At 39.4% G+C, this 17,616-nt stretch overlaps 3 protein-coding genes across 5 annotated transcripts; all 3 read right to left on the bottom strand.

The window, feature by feature from the left end:
• Window positions 1-3,762: 3,762 nt before the first annotated feature.
• LOC130134347 (probable amino acid permease 7) lies at window positions 3,763-6,241 on the bottom strand. Its single transcript, XM_030588153.2, has 7 exons — window positions 6,117-6,241; window positions 5,755-5,988; window positions 5,530-5,623; window positions 5,190-5,404; window positions 4,898-5,025; window positions 4,558-4,797; window positions 3,763-4,265 (listed from the first exon to the last, which is right to left on the bottom strand). Exons 1-7 carry the CDS (start codon window positions 6,184-6,186, stop codon window positions 3,864-3,866), a joined length of 1,383 nt encoding a protein of 460 aa, XP_030444013.1. The 5' UTR covers window positions 6,187-6,241; the 3' UTR covers window positions 3,763-3,863.
• A 4,198-nt stretch (window positions 6,242-10,439) lies between these two features.
• LOC115666451 (transcription factor MYB80) lies at window positions 10,440-12,162 on the bottom strand. Of its 3 annotated transcripts, none has more exons than XM_056308648.1 (4): window positions 12,064-12,157; window positions 11,823-11,990; window positions 11,462-11,591; window positions 10,440-11,298 (listed from the first exon to the last, which is right to left on the bottom strand). In XM_056308648.1, the coding sequence occupies exons 2-4, from the start codon at window positions 11,953-11,955 to the stop codon at window positions 10,584-10,586; spliced, it is 978 nt and encodes a 325-aa protein (XP_056164623.1). In that variant the 5' UTR covers window positions 11,956-11,990; window positions 12,064-12,157; the 3' UTR covers window positions 10,440-10,583. The 3 variants fall into 3 exon arrangements, with proteins under 3 accessions (XP_056164623.1, XP_056164624.1, XP_030444034.1); XM_056308649.1 differs by having other exon boundaries at window positions 11,823-11,984; window positions 12,064-12,148; XM_030588174.2 differs by having other exon boundaries at window positions 11,823-12,162.
• A 1,224-nt stretch (window positions 12,163-13,386) lies between these two features.
• LOC115666408 (probable amino acid permease 7) lies at window positions 13,387-17,095 on the bottom strand. Its single transcript, XM_030588142.2, has 9 exons — window positions 16,805-17,095; window positions 15,899-16,071; window positions 15,693-15,800; window positions 15,336-15,569; window positions 15,144-15,237; window positions 14,804-15,018; window positions 14,486-14,619; window positions 14,146-14,385; window positions 13,387-13,847 (listed from the first exon to the last, which is right to left on the bottom strand). Exons 3-9 carry the CDS (start codon window positions 15,760-15,762, stop codon window positions 13,446-13,448), a joined length of 1,389 nt encoding a protein of 462 aa, XP_030444002.1. The 5' UTR covers window positions 15,763-15,800; window positions 15,899-16,071; window positions 16,805-17,095; the 3' UTR covers window positions 13,387-13,445.
• Window positions 17,096-17,616: the final 521 nt, after the last annotated feature.

The raw sequence follows: 17,616 nt of genomic DNA, 5'->3' as shown, positions 1-17,616 counted from the left end.
ACACTTATCCCTTAAAATATCAATCAAGTCGCTCAATATTAAATTTTGCCAACGCACTATTTGAATGTATCGAATTGATACAACATTTCCCTTACGTTTTCTTATTTAATATTATAATTGATTAGCCACCGATTGCCATTACGTTAAGACAAAAAAAGGAGGTGCGAAGAGCCGGATCGATTTTAAAAATCGCGCTCACCGAAGAAGGGATTTACATTCATTTCGAGAACTACCGTACAAATTATCTATTTTATCGAGCGATTTGTTAGATAGTCATAGTATCTCTAATGAACATTATACGGTGCTTAGAAGTATGATGTAAACCTTGATCTAAATTAATTAAAAAGTTAGGAGAGGTGCATGATGCTAACCCTTGTAGTTAATATCTATGTGTTGTCACTCCGTGATTGGGCAAAGGCATTCTCCTTGATTCGTCAAAATGGGGGGCCTTTCGTCGCAACCACCAACTCTAGTACTCATGGGTTGGAGAACTCTTGGAGAGAGTTCTTTTCGTGAAAAATGACAAGGGAAGGATTCAACACGTTAACCATTTTTACATGCTTGGCCAAGAAAAACGCAAAGAATGTTTTAAGTATGGGGCAAAAAGGAAAATAAAAAAAAACGTCATTGTCTAGATTCTTTAGAATTTTTGGGTAGGAACTGTTTGCTTGTGTTTCAATTTTACAATGGAACAAAGTATCGTTTCTTCAAGTATATACCCATTACTCGAGGTTTGAAAAATCGTGTTTATAAGTGAGGACGATAATATATTTATAACATCAATCTCCATCAAGGTCTCGTAAGATGAGAGTTTATTATAATCAAACTCTTTATGATCGGCGCGATTGGGTGGAGTGCTAGGAGACCTCCCGTTCTCATGATCGTCCGTTCTGATCCCACCAATTGTACGCAAAACATTCTTGATCAAGGCCACCTGTGTAGATCAAAGGGTTGGAATTAATGGGTTTATAAGATTTACAAGGTGTTTTATGGATCTCCATGCTAGTGCCTCTGAATTATTAGAGAACTAATGATTTTCAGTCGCATCGTTGTGAATGATTATCTAATCGCACAATTCACAATCGCAAAAAACTGAACAAAATATTATATGTTTTCGTGCCAAATTGGGTGAGTAGAGTACCCTATTTTATTCGTCACACTTTTCTTTTCTTCCCTTTTCTCCTTTCGACGAACATCTAAAAAGATCGACACGAGTGATTTTAATGATTTATTTTTCTAGACTCGTGATTAAATTTTGAGTAAGTTGTCACAGATTATATATACACAATATGAAACTTTGATATTTCCATGTATATAGATGGAATGAAACTCAAACTTAGGAAAATCCCGGAAAAATCTCACAAGATGTGATAATTCCGGCAACACATGGTCATCTAGCATGAACGGGGCACCTTGAAAGATTGATTACAGCTAAACCTAACCCTAAACAACTTTTTAATAAGAAAATAATATTAAACTTAAAAAAGCAAAAGAAAAATGGAAAGAATTCGTGGGCCATTTGTCTCGATTACAGCCTGTAATCGGGACAAATGGGCCCGCTCAGCTTTCCTTGGGCGCCAATCTAGAAGTTGGACTTGGTCTGTCCAAGAGTTAAAGGCCTTTGGATCAAGCAAAACTAGGGAAGAAAAAAAAATATTAGCGAAGAATTTTTTTTTAGCTTTTCCGTCAAAATTTAAAATATTATTCAGGTTTCCAAAAAAAATAATAAAAAAAGTAGTCACAGGCGAACTCATGTGTCGAGATTGGCATGTTGTGAAAGCTTAAGGTGATCAGAATTAACAAAAGGATTCTCAGTATTCAAGTCGTAGGATGTAGATTAAACAAAAAAAATTAAAAATTTAAATCAACCCTAACATGCATGGTTTTTATAAGATTATTAAAAGATAAGTAGAGTGGGTTTTAATATGAAAAATACGAGAGATGAAATAAAATTACGAAATTACGCATTTGTCTATGGATAAGAAAATGGCGGTGCTATTTCCACTCCATCTTTGACTGGGTACACACCTTTTATTGTCAATCGACCAAAATAATACGTTAGGAAACAAGATTGATCACCTTTTTCACCCTAATTTCTTTTTCTCTCTCATCTCTTTTCTTCACCTTTTATGTTTATTGTTAACCGATCAAAACATCCTCTTTGCTTACAAATCAATTAATCATTAATTAAGCATACTTTCTCTCTCTCATATTTTGTTTCTCGCCGCCACCACCATTGCTTCGCCCATCTCCTTCGTAAATTATGATCGATTAAATTTTGAAATATATTTGAGTTTTTGACTTTAGTCCATAAAAAATCCTACTTTGACCGGTCCGACTAGCATTTGCCTACATTCATTCCATCGCATTGACATGGACGACGACCAAATTTTCGCGGCACGGCCCAAATTCCGAGTAGCTGGACAATCCAATTGCTCTTCATTGTTCCTTGTTTATCTTGAATCAGGGTCGTGCTAATTGCAAGTTGTCATTGCATCGTTCCTGTTTGAATTTTGTTGGAAAAGCCTCCTGATTGGAGTGTCCGTAGGCTTCTGATTCTTTGGATTCAATGGCTACGGTCTTGAGTGTTCTTAATTTGGCTGTTCTTTTGTCGTATTGATGAATTGATAGGTAACAGTTTTGGCCATAGGAGGGTTTCAGGCAGATTTTTATCAGCACATGAGTTTGAAATTCGTAGCCCTTGGGCAATGCGAAGGATCCTGCAATTCTGCCAAGTGCGAATGAGCTCTGTTCCTCATTCATGGACGAGCATTTTCCGTAAAAAGATAGCATTTTTGTTTGTTTGTTTTTTTTTTTTTTGTCTTCCGCAAGCAATTCGAATCATTAAGTTACCGAAGCTTTTAAGAGTGTGGTTTTATCCTAAAGCTGGTGTGCTTAAGGTCACGCATCATTGCCTCATAAAAGAGCTTGCCTTTCCCAAAAGTTGAGGTTGTTGCACGTGCGGTTCTTTCTGGCGCTCGGTCTATCACTCCTAGTTCTAACGCATTAGAAATATAATCGTTCTGTGAATGCAAGAATGGCTGGTGCTTGCTGCTGTTTAGCAACTGCTTTGACATGAACATATAGTCCCAGCCGTCTGTTGATATCTTATCAGTCCAGGACTAATGATCAGTCCTCTCTTTTATGAAGGCTCTTGACATGAGAGTGTATGAATCTCGTCGACTGAGAAGATGAATCGTCAAATATAATTATTTTTAAGCTTCTGTTTGTCATTGATGTAGTTCTTTGTCGATCTGCATATTTATTGTTGTTATTTTTTTAAAGACGTATTCACAAACTAGAAAGATGAATGATTGGCCAAGCGGTGCATGCTATTGACACGGCTCAAGCATGTGATAGAGGGTACATGTATATTCTCACTTTTTAGCTGTAAAAAGTTGGTGAGAAGCTCCTGTATCTTACCTAAACTCAAGCAACCACCTTCAAGTGAGACTAATGATTCTGTACTTGGGATCTGAAGGAGGAGTTGAGATTGTAAGATTCAAGGACTATCTGCATGAAATTCATCCAGACTCCGGGACTCAATCCATTATGAACTTAGTTAGTCGCAACCATTGATAGTAATAAAAGCAGGCGTCTGATTATATCTATTCATAGGCCAGTCCATGCCAGTATTTGTCACTATCTGCTTGGGTGGAACCTCATAACTATTCCTGTTTCCTGCTCATTTTATGCTTTTTTATTCCGCGTCGCTCAAATCCCTGAATAAGTGCGCAACATGAATATTCAGTACATTGGCAATTGAAGAACTTAGGTGCTCCCTTTTTCACCGTAACAAAATAAGACATCTTTCGTCTGATTTTCCCTTTCGTATTCCCATAAGGAAGGAAAATTACAGTTTCTCAGCTTAGTTTGGCACTGATCAGTGACTCAAATGAGCCAATGAAGCACAGAACTGTCACAAGAAAGCAGACAAAGCTGAATATCTTAAGGATGACCCAGTTTCTTGTCCAAGCACCGATTTTCTTTTGCACAAGGTACATCTCCGAGGGGAAATATATCGCCAAGGGCCAGAAGTTTAACGCACCCAACACTCCTAGAACCGAGTTGAAATAAGGAAAGATCAAAGCGATTCCAGTGGTGGATATGACAAATACCGTGCGGAAGCACAGCCTGAAAAGATTCAACCGAATAACCGGCACCAAGGGAAGCTTGAATGTGTAGAATTTGTTCACAAATCTGCTATTTGGGCATTTGAAGCTGAACCATCTCTCTGCTGCTGCAAATATGGGCTGACTGTACATCTGAGCAAAAGAGACTCGACATGAACAATTTAACTATGTTTTCAAAGTCTTAATCAAATCATGAAACTCTTACTTCCATCTCTATAACTTTTTTGTGCGAAAAAATGCGCATGACTGTTTTGATTATTTTGATTTAATTTTTCTCAAGTTTTTTCAGGGTTTGAGGCTCTAAAATTGATAGTTGTCAGAGTGCATAACCAATTGAAGATTGAACACGAGTTTAATATTGAGATGATAACTAAAGGCAGGTATCGGTCTTTTTCGACAAGTCGGGTATCAGTCATATATATACCTGGTATGCTCCAACCAAATGGACAATAATGCACGCATTCGCAAAGTCGACCAACCAGAAGGGCTCAAAGAATCCCTCCCCGCTCACTATCCCAGTCAGGAGATTCCCTGGTGTTTTGTCACCAAAGGCTGCATATCCAAAGCATCCGCAGCAGAAGTAAAAAGTGGTGGTTATGGAGATTGCAACCATGGAGGCCCTCTTCATCGTCTGGTTTTCTGGTGGAGGGGACTTCAAAGTGTCCTACATGTGACAGAAACTCAAGATTCAGTAAGCCTCTAGGCCTTGTGGGTTGTTCTGAAACAGAAACTGATTTAGTTCAATTATTAAAGCCAAGGCTCACCTGTATCTCAAGAAGAATGAGTGCGTATGGATACGCAAAAGCGATATCTCCAAGCGCCTCGAAGGCATTCCATACCTTTTTCTCAACTTTAGCAACTCCCACAATCCCTCCTGCGATTCTTCCATTTTCTAGAGTTTACAAGAAATTCAGAGTCATTGCAGAACTCCTAGGAGCTCTAGAGAATAATAAGAGAGTACGAAATTGTCCCTTCATTTATCTGATAGCAAAAGGAACTGATTCAATTGCATTGTGTTCTCTTCAAAAGGTCAAGTATTACGGCAAACACACCGACCTATGACTTTTGCGAAGCCAAGTCCTAGTCCAATGGAAGAGTAAGAGAAGGACATGATCGCGGCGACAACTGAAAGCCATTCCATATTGTGGATGTCCGGTATCAGCGACATCACGATCTGTATGATCCCAAATAGCAGCATGTAGAAGCTATTACCATAGTGACAAGGAGCATGGGGCCCTTCTCTGTGATAGCAATTCGATTTCCAAATAGCCCTGCATCCACAAAGGAATGCAAATTTTCCAGGTAAACGCCAAATGAGCAGTCTCCAGGAAAGATGGCCAAACACATGGCACATTCACAAGCATAATACTACTATAGAATTCTCAGAGCAGAGTACCTCATACTGGTTGCAGTAGTTATAACGTAGGCTATGTCTATGCCATACATGCTCAGATACTGAAGCAAACCACATACCCACATTCTTTTCGTACCTGAAATGGACAACTGAACGTAATAGGATCGACAAGCGAAGGACCGCCTCATCTAAAGTAAATTCTCTCGTGCGAAATCACACAACCATTTCGGATAATAAAGTAGGTAAAAGATTTAATTGTTTTCCTACCAAGATTTACTCCAACCGCATCCATGTAAGAATAATTCCGTGTTCCTTTTATGGGGTCGGGAGACCGGTAACAATCTGACAGAAGGAAAGCAGAAACGTAGGTGATTATCGCGAAACCAATCAAGGACACCGGCCCAGCTATCCACCCCAGCTGCGCCGTACTCCAAGCCAGAGACAGGACTCCAGATCCAATGACCGCGGTGATGATATGAGCAATGCAACTCCATAAGGTTCCTGAGTAAGTGGAGCAACTTCAGACTCGTTCTCAATACTCAGACCCCGGGATGGGATCCAAATTCAAAAGCACACGAAGGAACTATGCATGCATAACACATGAATAATTAATTCGAAGAGAGCCTGACCGGTTCTACGCAAACGCCCGTCGTCGTCCAAGGTACCGTCAGCGACCTCGAGGGAGTGATGGACTGCCATTGTTTTGCAGTGCAGAAGATTCAAATTCGGCGATTTTCCTTACCTATGTGACAAAGAGGAGCTAAAGTTATTTATGTCAGCATGATTTTGTACCATATACATGCATCTATGCAAATCCATTTAATTTCATTCTATAATTCTCATGACAGCAACCGTCATTTAAGTCATTCTCATAGTAAATAGAAGAGAAAATTACACAAATGATTTTTGAACTTTGACATAATATACAATGTTGTCCCCAAATTTATAATTTATTCTGTTGAAGATATTTAGAAATCTTCTAGGAATATTTAGGATATTTCCTCTGATTTTATATATCTCTTTTGATTATGCATATTATATTTGATTTCATTTAATTTTCTCTATCTAAGCCTATAAATAGGCTCTTTATGTGCTCTTTTAAATATATCGAAATATATACAATTTCTCACATTTCTCTCTTCCGCAATTCTTATATTTAACTTATTCAATGTGGTCCCATTAATTTTGGTGCTTGGAATAACAATTCTATATGTTTGAAAATAATGTAGAAGTTGACGGGTCTTGCAATTCAATGCCAAACGCGAAACAACAAAACTACAGAGCAATCAATAAGAAAGATAAAGACATCATAGATTTACGTGATTCGATTCGAGTATCGATATCTACTTCACTGAAAGAATCAATAGCCAAGAAATTTATTATGAATTCGGAGAATTATGAAGTTTACAATCACTCAATAACTTTTGTGTTTTTCAGTTCTATATTTCACCCAAAAATTCTTAACTGTGTTTACTCATAATCTCTCCAAATGTTCTCATCAATAAAATTCGAGAGAATCTAAACACTGCATACATAGAGGAACCACTTCATTTTGGTTGACTTGAGGGCAATATTTTGCTCTCCCTTTTCCCAAGAAGAGATATAAAGGGAAAAGGACGTGTCAAAAAGGGAGCTTTAAAAAAGAAAAAAGAAGAGATATAAAGGGAAAAGGAAGCGCACTTATCGAGAGAGAAGGAAAAGAAAGGGGTAAAAAGCGGAGTAAAGGGAACGAAGAATAAGAAAGGGAAAGAGAAATGGAAAAATGACTTTGCGCGTACACACTATAAGAACTTTGCCAAGTTGTATTTACTTTGATTCGTAACATCCAGTAAGGATTTAAGCCATTTGTTCGTCTAATCGAAGTAGTTTTCAAAATTAGGGTCAAACTTCGAAATTATATGAAATTTGAAGAGTGAAATCTAAATTTTGGAGTTGTTAAATTGTAAAATTACATGGAAATAATGGATTAGGGCATTGTAGAGCTTTGGGGTTTAAAGTTGATTTGAAGTAATGTTTAGTTTTATTTTTTTTAGAGTTTTCACGCGATATCTCGTCCGCTTGGGCAAACGATTTATTGATACGAAAAAACATTTTGCCAAGATTAAGTTTTGATGTTCATAGGTGAGGTAGCGTTCTACATGGTTTTGGCGCGATTTTTGGTTAATTGATAGGACTAAGAGATTGTTGGAATAGCTACATTGTTAAGTTTTGGGCATTCCCAGGTGAATAGTACTATCTATTCTTTGAATTTTTAAATTCATATTTTGAAAATGAAAATAATTAGAATATTATGTGCAAAGTATGATTTGGTTAAAAGGAAAAAGTCATGCTTGTAAGTCTGGATAGGACAACCACTTGGGTTTGCTCCAATGGTCACCCTTACGTGCAAAGTATAATTTGGTTAAAAGACAAAAGTTATGTTTGTAAATCTGGATAGGACAACCACTTAGGGTTTGCCCTAGTGGCCTCCCTTTCTACTTGGAAAGGGAGAGATAGGGAGTTCGATTTCTCATCTTCTCAGGGGGGCTAGGAATGGGACGTTTAGTTTCAGATGTGGGTTTCGACTTTTTGCAAGGAAACATGGCAAAAGTCTGAAAGTGAATTGAAAATTAGAGTAGGACAAAAAAAATAATCTGAATAGGATATTTACTACCTTTTTTTATTTTTTGAAAAGGCATGGGAAACATTTTTAGAAACAATTTATGAGTTGATTATTGTGAAATGATTTGAGAAATGCTTTATGAATGGGATTGCAAAAAAATAATATGTATTGATTCGTAAATTTGATTTATGAAAGGTATTATGTTGTGAAAGAGTATATGTTTGGTGTTGTGAAAACAATTTATGATATCGATTCTGGAATGAATTTGCGAAAAGAATCGATTTGTGAAAGGATATATGTTTTATTTTGTAAAAATGTATTCTGGTTTATGAAATTCTAGATTTAATTTCTGATATTGGAGAATGATAGTTTGATGCTCGATATTAATGTGAACTCGGTTAGGGGTTTTAAGGTATGCAACTGGTTTTAGATACCCTTCTAAGCCGACCACCGGTTAATAATAGGTGGAGATCTTGTCAAGAAAGAGATCTCAGTCACCCAGTCAATAGGTGTTGTATCGTGACCATGGTTAAATATTGAGCATGAGATGGATCAATGGAATAGAGCATTGATAGGTGATTTGACCATTAAAATGTGAATTGATGAGATTGATTAATAGGTTGGACCATTGATATTTGCTTTGTAATTACTAATGAAATTGCATATTTCTGATATGTAAAGATAAAACTCGCTTTTGATCTCATACATATACTATACTATGGATTTGAATTAAATGAGTTTTAATATGGTTTTGTAAATATGGATAGTGGATGCTCAATCTGTTTATAAGAGATATGTACTTTTTACTGAGCTGTGGTTGCTCACCCATTTATTCCAATTTTTTTAGATTCTTTAGCTAGAGACAAGCAAGATGATGGCACTATTGACGGGGAGCTTTTGGTAGTTGCGTTTTGGATGCGAGTTGAATTTAAATAGCTATATATATGTATATTTTGAGGCCGTGTCATTCCCCTATTCTTAAGGGATTTCGGGTGCGACACTAAGAACCCACACAAAGAAAGATTTCTTTTTTATAAGTTCTTGTTTGGCTCACCAACTCAAATTTGGAAATCTTGATTTTCGTAATTTCTTTTTCATCTTTTTAATCCAAGAACAAGCTCTACCATGGACTTCATAGAATTTGCTCGAACATAAAGTCAAGTCAAACGACAACCGAAATACAGGCCGGACTTCTATCCGGTCGGGCTTCGATCAACCACCACAACAGTAACATATACTTTTTTTTTCACAACATACAACTGGAAGCTTTCCTTATGCCACGTGTGCAAGGCTTAAACTTCTTATAATTGGTGTTTTTGTCCCACCTAGAATATTTTGCGTATTTTAAATGAATAACGGATCATTGACCATACCCTTAGGGACCATCTCATATCATCATTTGATGGAACAAAACCAGAAAGTCAAAGGTTTTCTCAGTATTTTAATGTCCAAACTTTTCGCGGAATTACTTAAGTACGTAAAATTAATGGAGGATAAATTTATCACAAATGTACTGATTTGAGGTTTTTGGTGGTTTGAAATATAATTGTCACAAGTATACCGGTTCGATTAGTTTGAGGTAACTAGAATTTGCCTCCATTCATTCCATCGCAGTGAAATGGATGACAACCAAATTTTTGCGACACGATCCAAATTCCGAGGAGCTTGGACGATCCATTTGCTCTTCATTGTTCCTTGTTTATCTTGAATCAGGGCCATGCAGCTAATTGCAAGTTGTCATTGCGTTGTTCCTGTTTCAATTTTGTTGGAAAGGCCTCTTGACTGGAGTGTCTGCAGCTTCTGATTCGCTGAATTCCACGGCTAGGGTTTTGATAAGTGCTACTGCCGAATTGATTGTTCGCGTTTGGCCATAGGTTTTCAGACAGATTTATCAGCATATGAGTTTGAAATTCGTAGCCCTTGGGCAATGCGAAGGATCCTGCAATTCTGCCAAGTGCGAATAATTGACCTCTGTTCCTCATTCATGGACGAGCATTTTCCGTTAAAAGATGATATTTTTGTGTTTTTTTCTTCCGCGAGCAATTCGAACCTTCAAGTTACTAAAGCTCTTGATAGTGTAGTTCTATTCTGAATTGCCGATCTGCTTTTTCTCCCCAGTCGCTCCCGCTAATTTCTGACCCTGCATCTGTTTCCGCCACAATTAGTGTTGATAATAGAAGTGTTTGCATTCGGTCGCGTGCCTGAAAATTGCGCATTTCTGGCTCTAGCCGGTTTGGGTTCCATCTTATGGTAAATCCATTCCTGATAAGCAATTGCCGTTGAGATGTTCGGCCGACCAACATTGTATTTCTGACTACAGAAGTGAGATTGCATAGTGAAGGGATGCACCTTGATAAAAGTTATTTTATAGTTTATAAAAGTATTATGTACATTTGGTGTCATTATTCACTGCTATGATAAGTTCATTATTTCCTTCAATTCCAGTGGATCTTGCCTTCTTTGCCTAGTGCCTGCTGTTACTTGATAAGCCTCATTACATAATGGGATTCATAAGATCATCCGCTGGTAAATCCCATAAAACGCAGTCCGAGTTGAATATGCTGGATCCGCTTCCTAAGTCTTTCTCTCCTTTGGACTCCTCTCCATTCTCTTCCTCGATTATGCCATCTAACCGGCCTTGTTGTTCCCCCGCGGTGCAGGTGCTTCCGGTACACATACTTGGGTTCCAAGGTGAGCCATCCCCTTCGTTGCCAAACCCTGAATGGCCATACTGAAATTCTGAGGCAGATTGAGGGAAGCCACTGCATGCTCCTATGAAGTTCGTGGTAGGCGCCCCAATTGGCTCCCATGGCTTGCCTGGAGACAGCATGTCAGGTTCCAGAATGGCCCTCGATAAGCCCAGCCTGATCTTCTCCACAGTATCCTCTTTCTCATCACTTTTAGTGGTGAGACAAGTGGATGTACTCGTCCCATGTGGTGCATTGGATTGTTGGAGCTGGAAGTCGACGCGCTTCTTGGTCAGCAGGTGAAGCATTTCATCTTTGAAGCAGCCGAGGGCTGCCTCTGCAAGATGAGCCACGTGCGGTGGGGGCAGTGCCGTGGCAATCTCAGCCATGAGGTGGGAGAATGGCTTGTGAGTAACCGGATCGATTCCCATTCCCGAAAGCTTCTTTTTCAGCTTCGTGTTCCAGTAGTTCTTGACATCATTGTCCGTGCGACCGGGCAACTGAGCCGCAATTATCGACCACCTGTAGCAAAACCCAATTGGGATTTCATTTCATGGGAGATAATAATAGAAAACATCCGCTTGGTACTCATTGAAAAACAGAATTGTCGGTAATGTGGAGGAGTTGAGAACAAGCTTCTGCGGAATAGAATGACATGGAAGAATGGATTGATCGACTGGTTTACCGGTTACCAAGGACAGCATGGAGCCTCATGATGGTTTGCTCCTCTGCTTCTGAGAATTCACCGTGCTTCAAGTCTGGTCGGAGGTAGTTAGTCCATCGCAGCCTACAGCTTTTTCCACATCTCTGCAGGCCTACACATTGATTATTGGTAATTCAGTAACTCATGTTTTTTTTATGGCTTTGGGCACTTGTTATATACGTAATAAAGAAAGATTGTCATTGTCAATACACTGTTTTTTCTTGTGTAATGTGCAATCTTTGGTATGGTAACAAGACCTTTTCCGATGAGTGCGTTCGAGAATGCACGGGTATAAGCATGAGAGAGAGAGAGAGAGAGAGAGAGAGAGAGAGAGAGAGAGAACCGGCATTTTTGGGAATGAGGCGCCAGTTACGGGTTCCGTGTTGGGCGATGTAAGAGGCGAGCTTGTTGTCTTCTTCAGGGGTCCATTGTCCCCTTTTGACATTGTCCTTCTCACAACAAGGAATGCGCCCCATCTTCTGTATTTTTGTATCTTTAGGAAATTCTGATGCTATGGTACGGATAGATGAATGAGTCGATAGTTTTGGATGAAAAAGGCAAATGAAGATGATTTCTCTACTTACACTCTTTTCAAGGATATTTTTTCCCTCCTTTGTGCGCTTCTTGAAAAGAAAATCAAGCGAGACTGTTGTTTGGCGAATTTTCTAACATGAATGTGAATGTGAAGAAATGGTGTGTGGTTTTTAATAAAGGGAGGCGTCTTCTTATATTAAGGGTTTGCCTTGTATGTGGCTCTGTACGCTATAGCCCGAGTTACCATCAAAGGTGCATGATTTAATTAAAGAATTCAACGCCATGGTGTGTGTGAGAGAAGGGCAGGTAGCTCACCCACAAGATGCTTGGTCAAAATCTCTCTCTCTCTCTCTCTCTGTGCGTGCGTGTGTATGTAGTTGACTGTATCGGGTTTCTGCTAAAGCTGGTGTGCTAACTGTTAAGGTCACACATAATTGCCTCATTAAAGAGCTCGTCTTTCACAAAAGTTGAGGTTGTTGCACGTGTGGTTCTTTCTGGAACTCGGTCTATCACTCCTAGTTCTAACGTATTAGAAACATAATCATCCTGTGAATGCAAGAATGGCTGGTGCTTGCTGCTTCTTAGCAATTACTTTGACAGGAACAATTTAGTCCCAGCTGTCTGTTGATATCTTAACAGTCCAGGACTAATTGTCAGTCCTCTCTTTTATGAAGACTCTTGACATGAGAGTTTAAGAATCTTGTCAGCTGAGAAGATGAATTATCAAATATAATAATTTTCAAGCTTCTGTTTGTCACTGACGTAGTTCTTTGTCGATCTGCATGATTTATTATCGTTATTTTTTTAAAGGAGCATTCAGAAACTAGAAAGATGACTGATTGGCCAAACCATAATCGGTGCATGCTATTGACACAACTCAAGCATGTAACAGAGGGTACATGTATATTCTCACTTTTCAGCTGTTTAAAATTTGAGAGAAGCTCCTGTTTCTTACCTAAACTCAAGCAACCACCTTCAAGTGAGAGTAATGATTCTGTACTTGGGATCTGAAGGAGTTGAGATTCTAAAGACGAAAGGATTATTTGCATGAAATTTGTCCAAACTCCAGGACTCAATCCATTATAAACCCGATTAGTCACAACCATTTATAATAGTAAATGCAGGTGTGTGATTGTATCTATTCATAGGCCAGTCCATGCTAGTATTCGTCACCATCTGCTTGGATGGAACCTCATAACTATTGCCTGTTTCCTGCACTTGGGTGGAACCTCATAACTATTGCCTGTTTCCTGCTCATTTTGTGCTTTTTCATTCCATGTCGCTCGTATCCCTGAATAAGTGCGCAACACGAATATATAGTACATCAGCAATTGAAGAACCGTGGTGCTCCCTTTGTCACCTTAACAAAACAGTTGAACTAATCATCTGATTTCCCTTTCGTAATTTAATAAGGAAGGAAAATTACAGTTTCTCAGCTTAGTTTGGCACTGATCAGTACCTCAAATGAGCCAATGAAGCTCAAAACTGTCGCAAGAAAGCAGACTAAGCTAAATATCTTAAGGATGACCCATTTTCTTGTCCATGCACCGATTTTCTTTTGCACAAAGTACATCTCCACTGGAAAATATATCGCCAAGGGCCAGAAGCTCAACGCACCCAACACTCCTATAACCGAGTTGAAATAAGGAAAGACCATGGCAATTCCTGTTGTGGATATGACAAATACCGTGCGGAAGCACAGCCTGAAAAGATTCATCCGAATAGCCGGCATCAAGGGAAGCCTGAATGTGTAGAATTTGTTCACAAATCTGCTATTTGGGTATGTGCTGCTGAACCATCTCTCTGCTGCTGCAAATATGGGCTGACTGTACATCTGAAGGAAGAGACTCGGCATAAATGATGTAACTATGTTTTCAAAGGCTTAATCATACCAAGAAACTCTTACTGCTATCTCTGTAAACTTTTTGTGCGAAAAATTGCGTATGACTGTTGTGAATATTTTGATTTAATTCTTCTCAAGTGTTTTCAGGGTTTGAGGCTCTAAAATTGACAGTTGTCAGAGTGCATAACCAATTGAAGATTGAAAACAAGTTTAATATTGAGATAAAAACTAAAGGCAGGTATCGGCCAATTCCTTTTTTCGATAAGTCGGGTATCAGTCATATATATACCTGGTATCCTCCAACCAAATGGATAACAATGCACACATTTGCAAAGTCGACCAGCCAGAAGGGCTCAAAGAATCCGTCCCCGTTCACTATCCCTGTCAGGAGATTCCCTGGTGTTCCGTCACCAAAGGCTGCATATCCAAAGCATCCGCAGCAGAAGTAAAAGAAGGTGGTTATGAAGATTGCGACCATAGAGGCCCTCTTCATTGTCTGGTTTTCTGGTGGAGGGGACTTCAAAGTGTCCTGAATGTGACAGAAACTCAAGATTCGGTGAGCCTCTAGGCCTTTTGGATTGTTCTGAAACAGAAATTGATTCAGTTCAAATAATAAAGTCAAGGCTCACCTGTATCTCAAGAAGAACGAGTGAGTATGGATACGCAAAAGCAATATCTCCAAGCGCCTCTAAGGCATTCCATAACTTTTTCTCAAATTTAGCAGCCGGAACTCCTGCAATCCCTCCCGCAATTCTTCCATTTTCTGGAGTTTACAAGAAATTGAGAGAGTCATCGCAGAACTCCTAGGACTCTAGAGAATACTAAGAGAGTAACGAAATTGTTCCTCCTTTTATCTGATAGCAAAAGGAACTGATTAAATTTTATTATAGACACTTCAAAAGGTCAAGTATTCTCTCAATTCTGGACAGACGACAGCAAAAACCAACCTATGACTTTTGCGAAGCCGAGTCCTAGTCCAGTGGAAGAATAAGAGATGGACATGATCGCGGCAACAACTGAAAGCCATTCCATATTGTGGATGTCCGGTATCAGCGACATTACGATCTGTATAATCCCAAATAGCAGCATGTAGAAGCTACTGCCATAGTGACACTGAGCATTGTGCCCTTCTCTGTGATAGCAATTTGATTTCGCAATAGCCCTGCATCCACAGAGGGATGCAAATTTTCCAGGTAAACGCCAAATTAACAGTCTCCAAGAAAGATACCAAAAAACACGGCACATTCACCAGCATAAAATATCTACACATTTCTCAGCGAATAGTACCTCATACAGGTTGCAGTAGTTATAACGTAGGCTATGTCTGTGCCATACATGGTCAGATACTGAAGCAAACCACATGCCCACATTCTTTTCGTACCTGAAATGGACAACTGAACATAATAGGATCGACATCGAGCGAAATCGCACAACCATTTCGGATAATAAAGTAGGTAAAAGATTTAATTGTTTTCCTACCAAGATTTACTCTAACCGCATCCATGTAAGAATAATTCCGCGTTCCTTCGATAGAGTCAGGAGACCGGTAACAATCGGATAGAAGGAAAGCGGAGATGTAGGTGACGATCGCAAAACAGAGCAAGCACACCGGCCCCGCTATCCACCCCAGCTGTGCCGTACTCCAAGCTAGAGACAGGACTCCAGCTCCAATAACCGCAGTGATGATATGAGCAGTGCAACTCCATAAGGTTCCTGAGTGAGTGGAGCAACTTTAGATTCGTGCTTAATACACCGATCCCCGGATCAGATCCAAATTCAAAAGCACACGAAGGAACAATACATGCATAACACAAAAAAATTCAAAGAGAGCCTGACCGGTTCTCCGCAAACGCCCGTCATCGTCCAAGGTACCGTTGGCGACCTCGAGGGAGTGATGGACAGCCATTCTTATGCAGTATAGAAGATTCAATATCGATGATTTACCTTACTCATGTGACAAACACAAAAATGGGAGGAGCTAAAGTTATTTATATCAGAAGAAATTTTGTACCATGTATAAGCATCTGCAATAGCATTCTTACCAATTGCAGTTGATGTATTCTTCTCCGGACAGCAAAAGTCATTTCAGTCATTCTTAGTCATTGGGATATGGCCTTTCGGTTGTGTGGTCGATATTTGATAATGACATGAAAGCAACTGAAGAAGTGATCCTAGAGAGTTTCGTCAGAAATCACCGGTTCAGATCAACAACATCCTGCGGTAATGGTTCTATCATTTAATGTAGAAAAAGGAAGGAAACTTGATTATTAGCAACTCTAATGCTGAATGTATGCACACGGTATAGGGAGCAACTACTATATATATATTTTCTTTTATCCATCAGGAGAACACGGTATAAGTCCAAAACCATGGTGATGGAATATCTTAGTGAGAAAGCTCATAAATGAGCCCATTGATATGCTCAAAAGTTTAAAACATTGAGTTACCGATTAAACAGGTAATATCAATTGGCTTCTTTTTATTCTAGACATCTAAACATGGGGCCTTTTTTCTTCCACAGCACTAGCAAATGCACTCAATATTACCAAATGCAAATCCATCTCTCTAGGAATCAGGACAAGATCTGCCTACTTTCGAGATAAAAATCTTCTCGCTTTAAAGAAAAGATCTTCCTCCAAGCCGTACATGGGGCGTTCATCGAGCATGATTTTTCACCTTACAATATAGACATGAAAAGTCCAAAACAAATGATTGTAAACCTTGTAAAATTCAAATGGGTGAGTGGGTGAGCGAGTGGTCGAGTCCTCATCTTTAATCCAAAGATATGAAAAGAAGACTTCGACGGATTCTGTCTTTAATAGTCCAAAACACTGACAAAGGTGCCTACTACTTGTACGAAAAAGAGGATCCCCAGAAAAGCTAACCTCCCTTTTCTCTCAGAGCTTTGAAGATCTTACACTTTACAAAAAGTTTTAGATGCTTGTTACCTTAAGAACGTTGCCAACTGAAGTCGCCTTCACCTTTTGCACCAGCTTTGGCTGATTTTTCTCGGCACGTTGTGGGACTTTCAGATTCTGTGGTCTTGACTTGAGGGAGTGTTGTGGACGGTACAACTATACTGGCAGCAGTAACCGGCTATTAGCGTCAACAAACGAGACCCACACGGAAGTTCTTGCTTTCGAGTAAATTGCTTGTCAAAGCATCCATTTGCTGACTCTCCTTGCCAAGATGACGTCTGCTAATCCCAATGCTGTGTTGTTTTTTTGTGTTGCTGTCGGATGCGTGTTGGACCGATGCCCGGGCAGCTGAAGACGGACCATTCATGTCAAGAGTACAGAAATAGATAAAGAATAAAACTTGACGCTTCTTGACATACAAAATCTCGATTACCCAAACGGTAATCAAGATTTTGGCAGTGGAGTGCAGAGCTGCAAGTTGGACAATTATTGAAGATTTGGCTTATCGGTCCCATGTGCACAGTACAAGCGTCCAAACAAAGTAGACAAACTGATGAGACATTAGAATAGTACTTATCGTGAATCGGTGAATCAGTATACCCTTGAATTCTTTGCATGACATTTATTTGAACTTTTCTCACTCGACTCTATCGAGCATAATGCGAATCTCTATTGGTTCTATAATTTGATTTCAACCCCAATGTACATATATTCCTCTGACATATTTCCTTCCAAAGATGAACGATGGTTAAGCTAATAAGGCAACGACCTCATGGCATGGTAATGCCTTGAAAAAGGGCTTCATGCTTATCCGGAGACGAGGGCTTCGACGGATGAGCCCG

The sequence above is a fragment of the Syzygium oleosum genome, unplaced genomic scaffold, assembly GCF_021117445.2.
Source record: "Syzygium oleosum isolate NSW1041296 unplaced genomic scaffold, Sole_v2.1 Sole_v2.02, whole genome shotgun sequence".
Classification (NCBI taxonomy): Eukaryota; Viridiplantae; Streptophyta; class Magnoliopsida; order Myrtales; family Myrtaceae; genus Syzygium; species Syzygium oleosum.
Note: the sequence above shows the minus strand (reverse complement) of the source record. Positions and strands in the feature narration are given on the sequence as shown.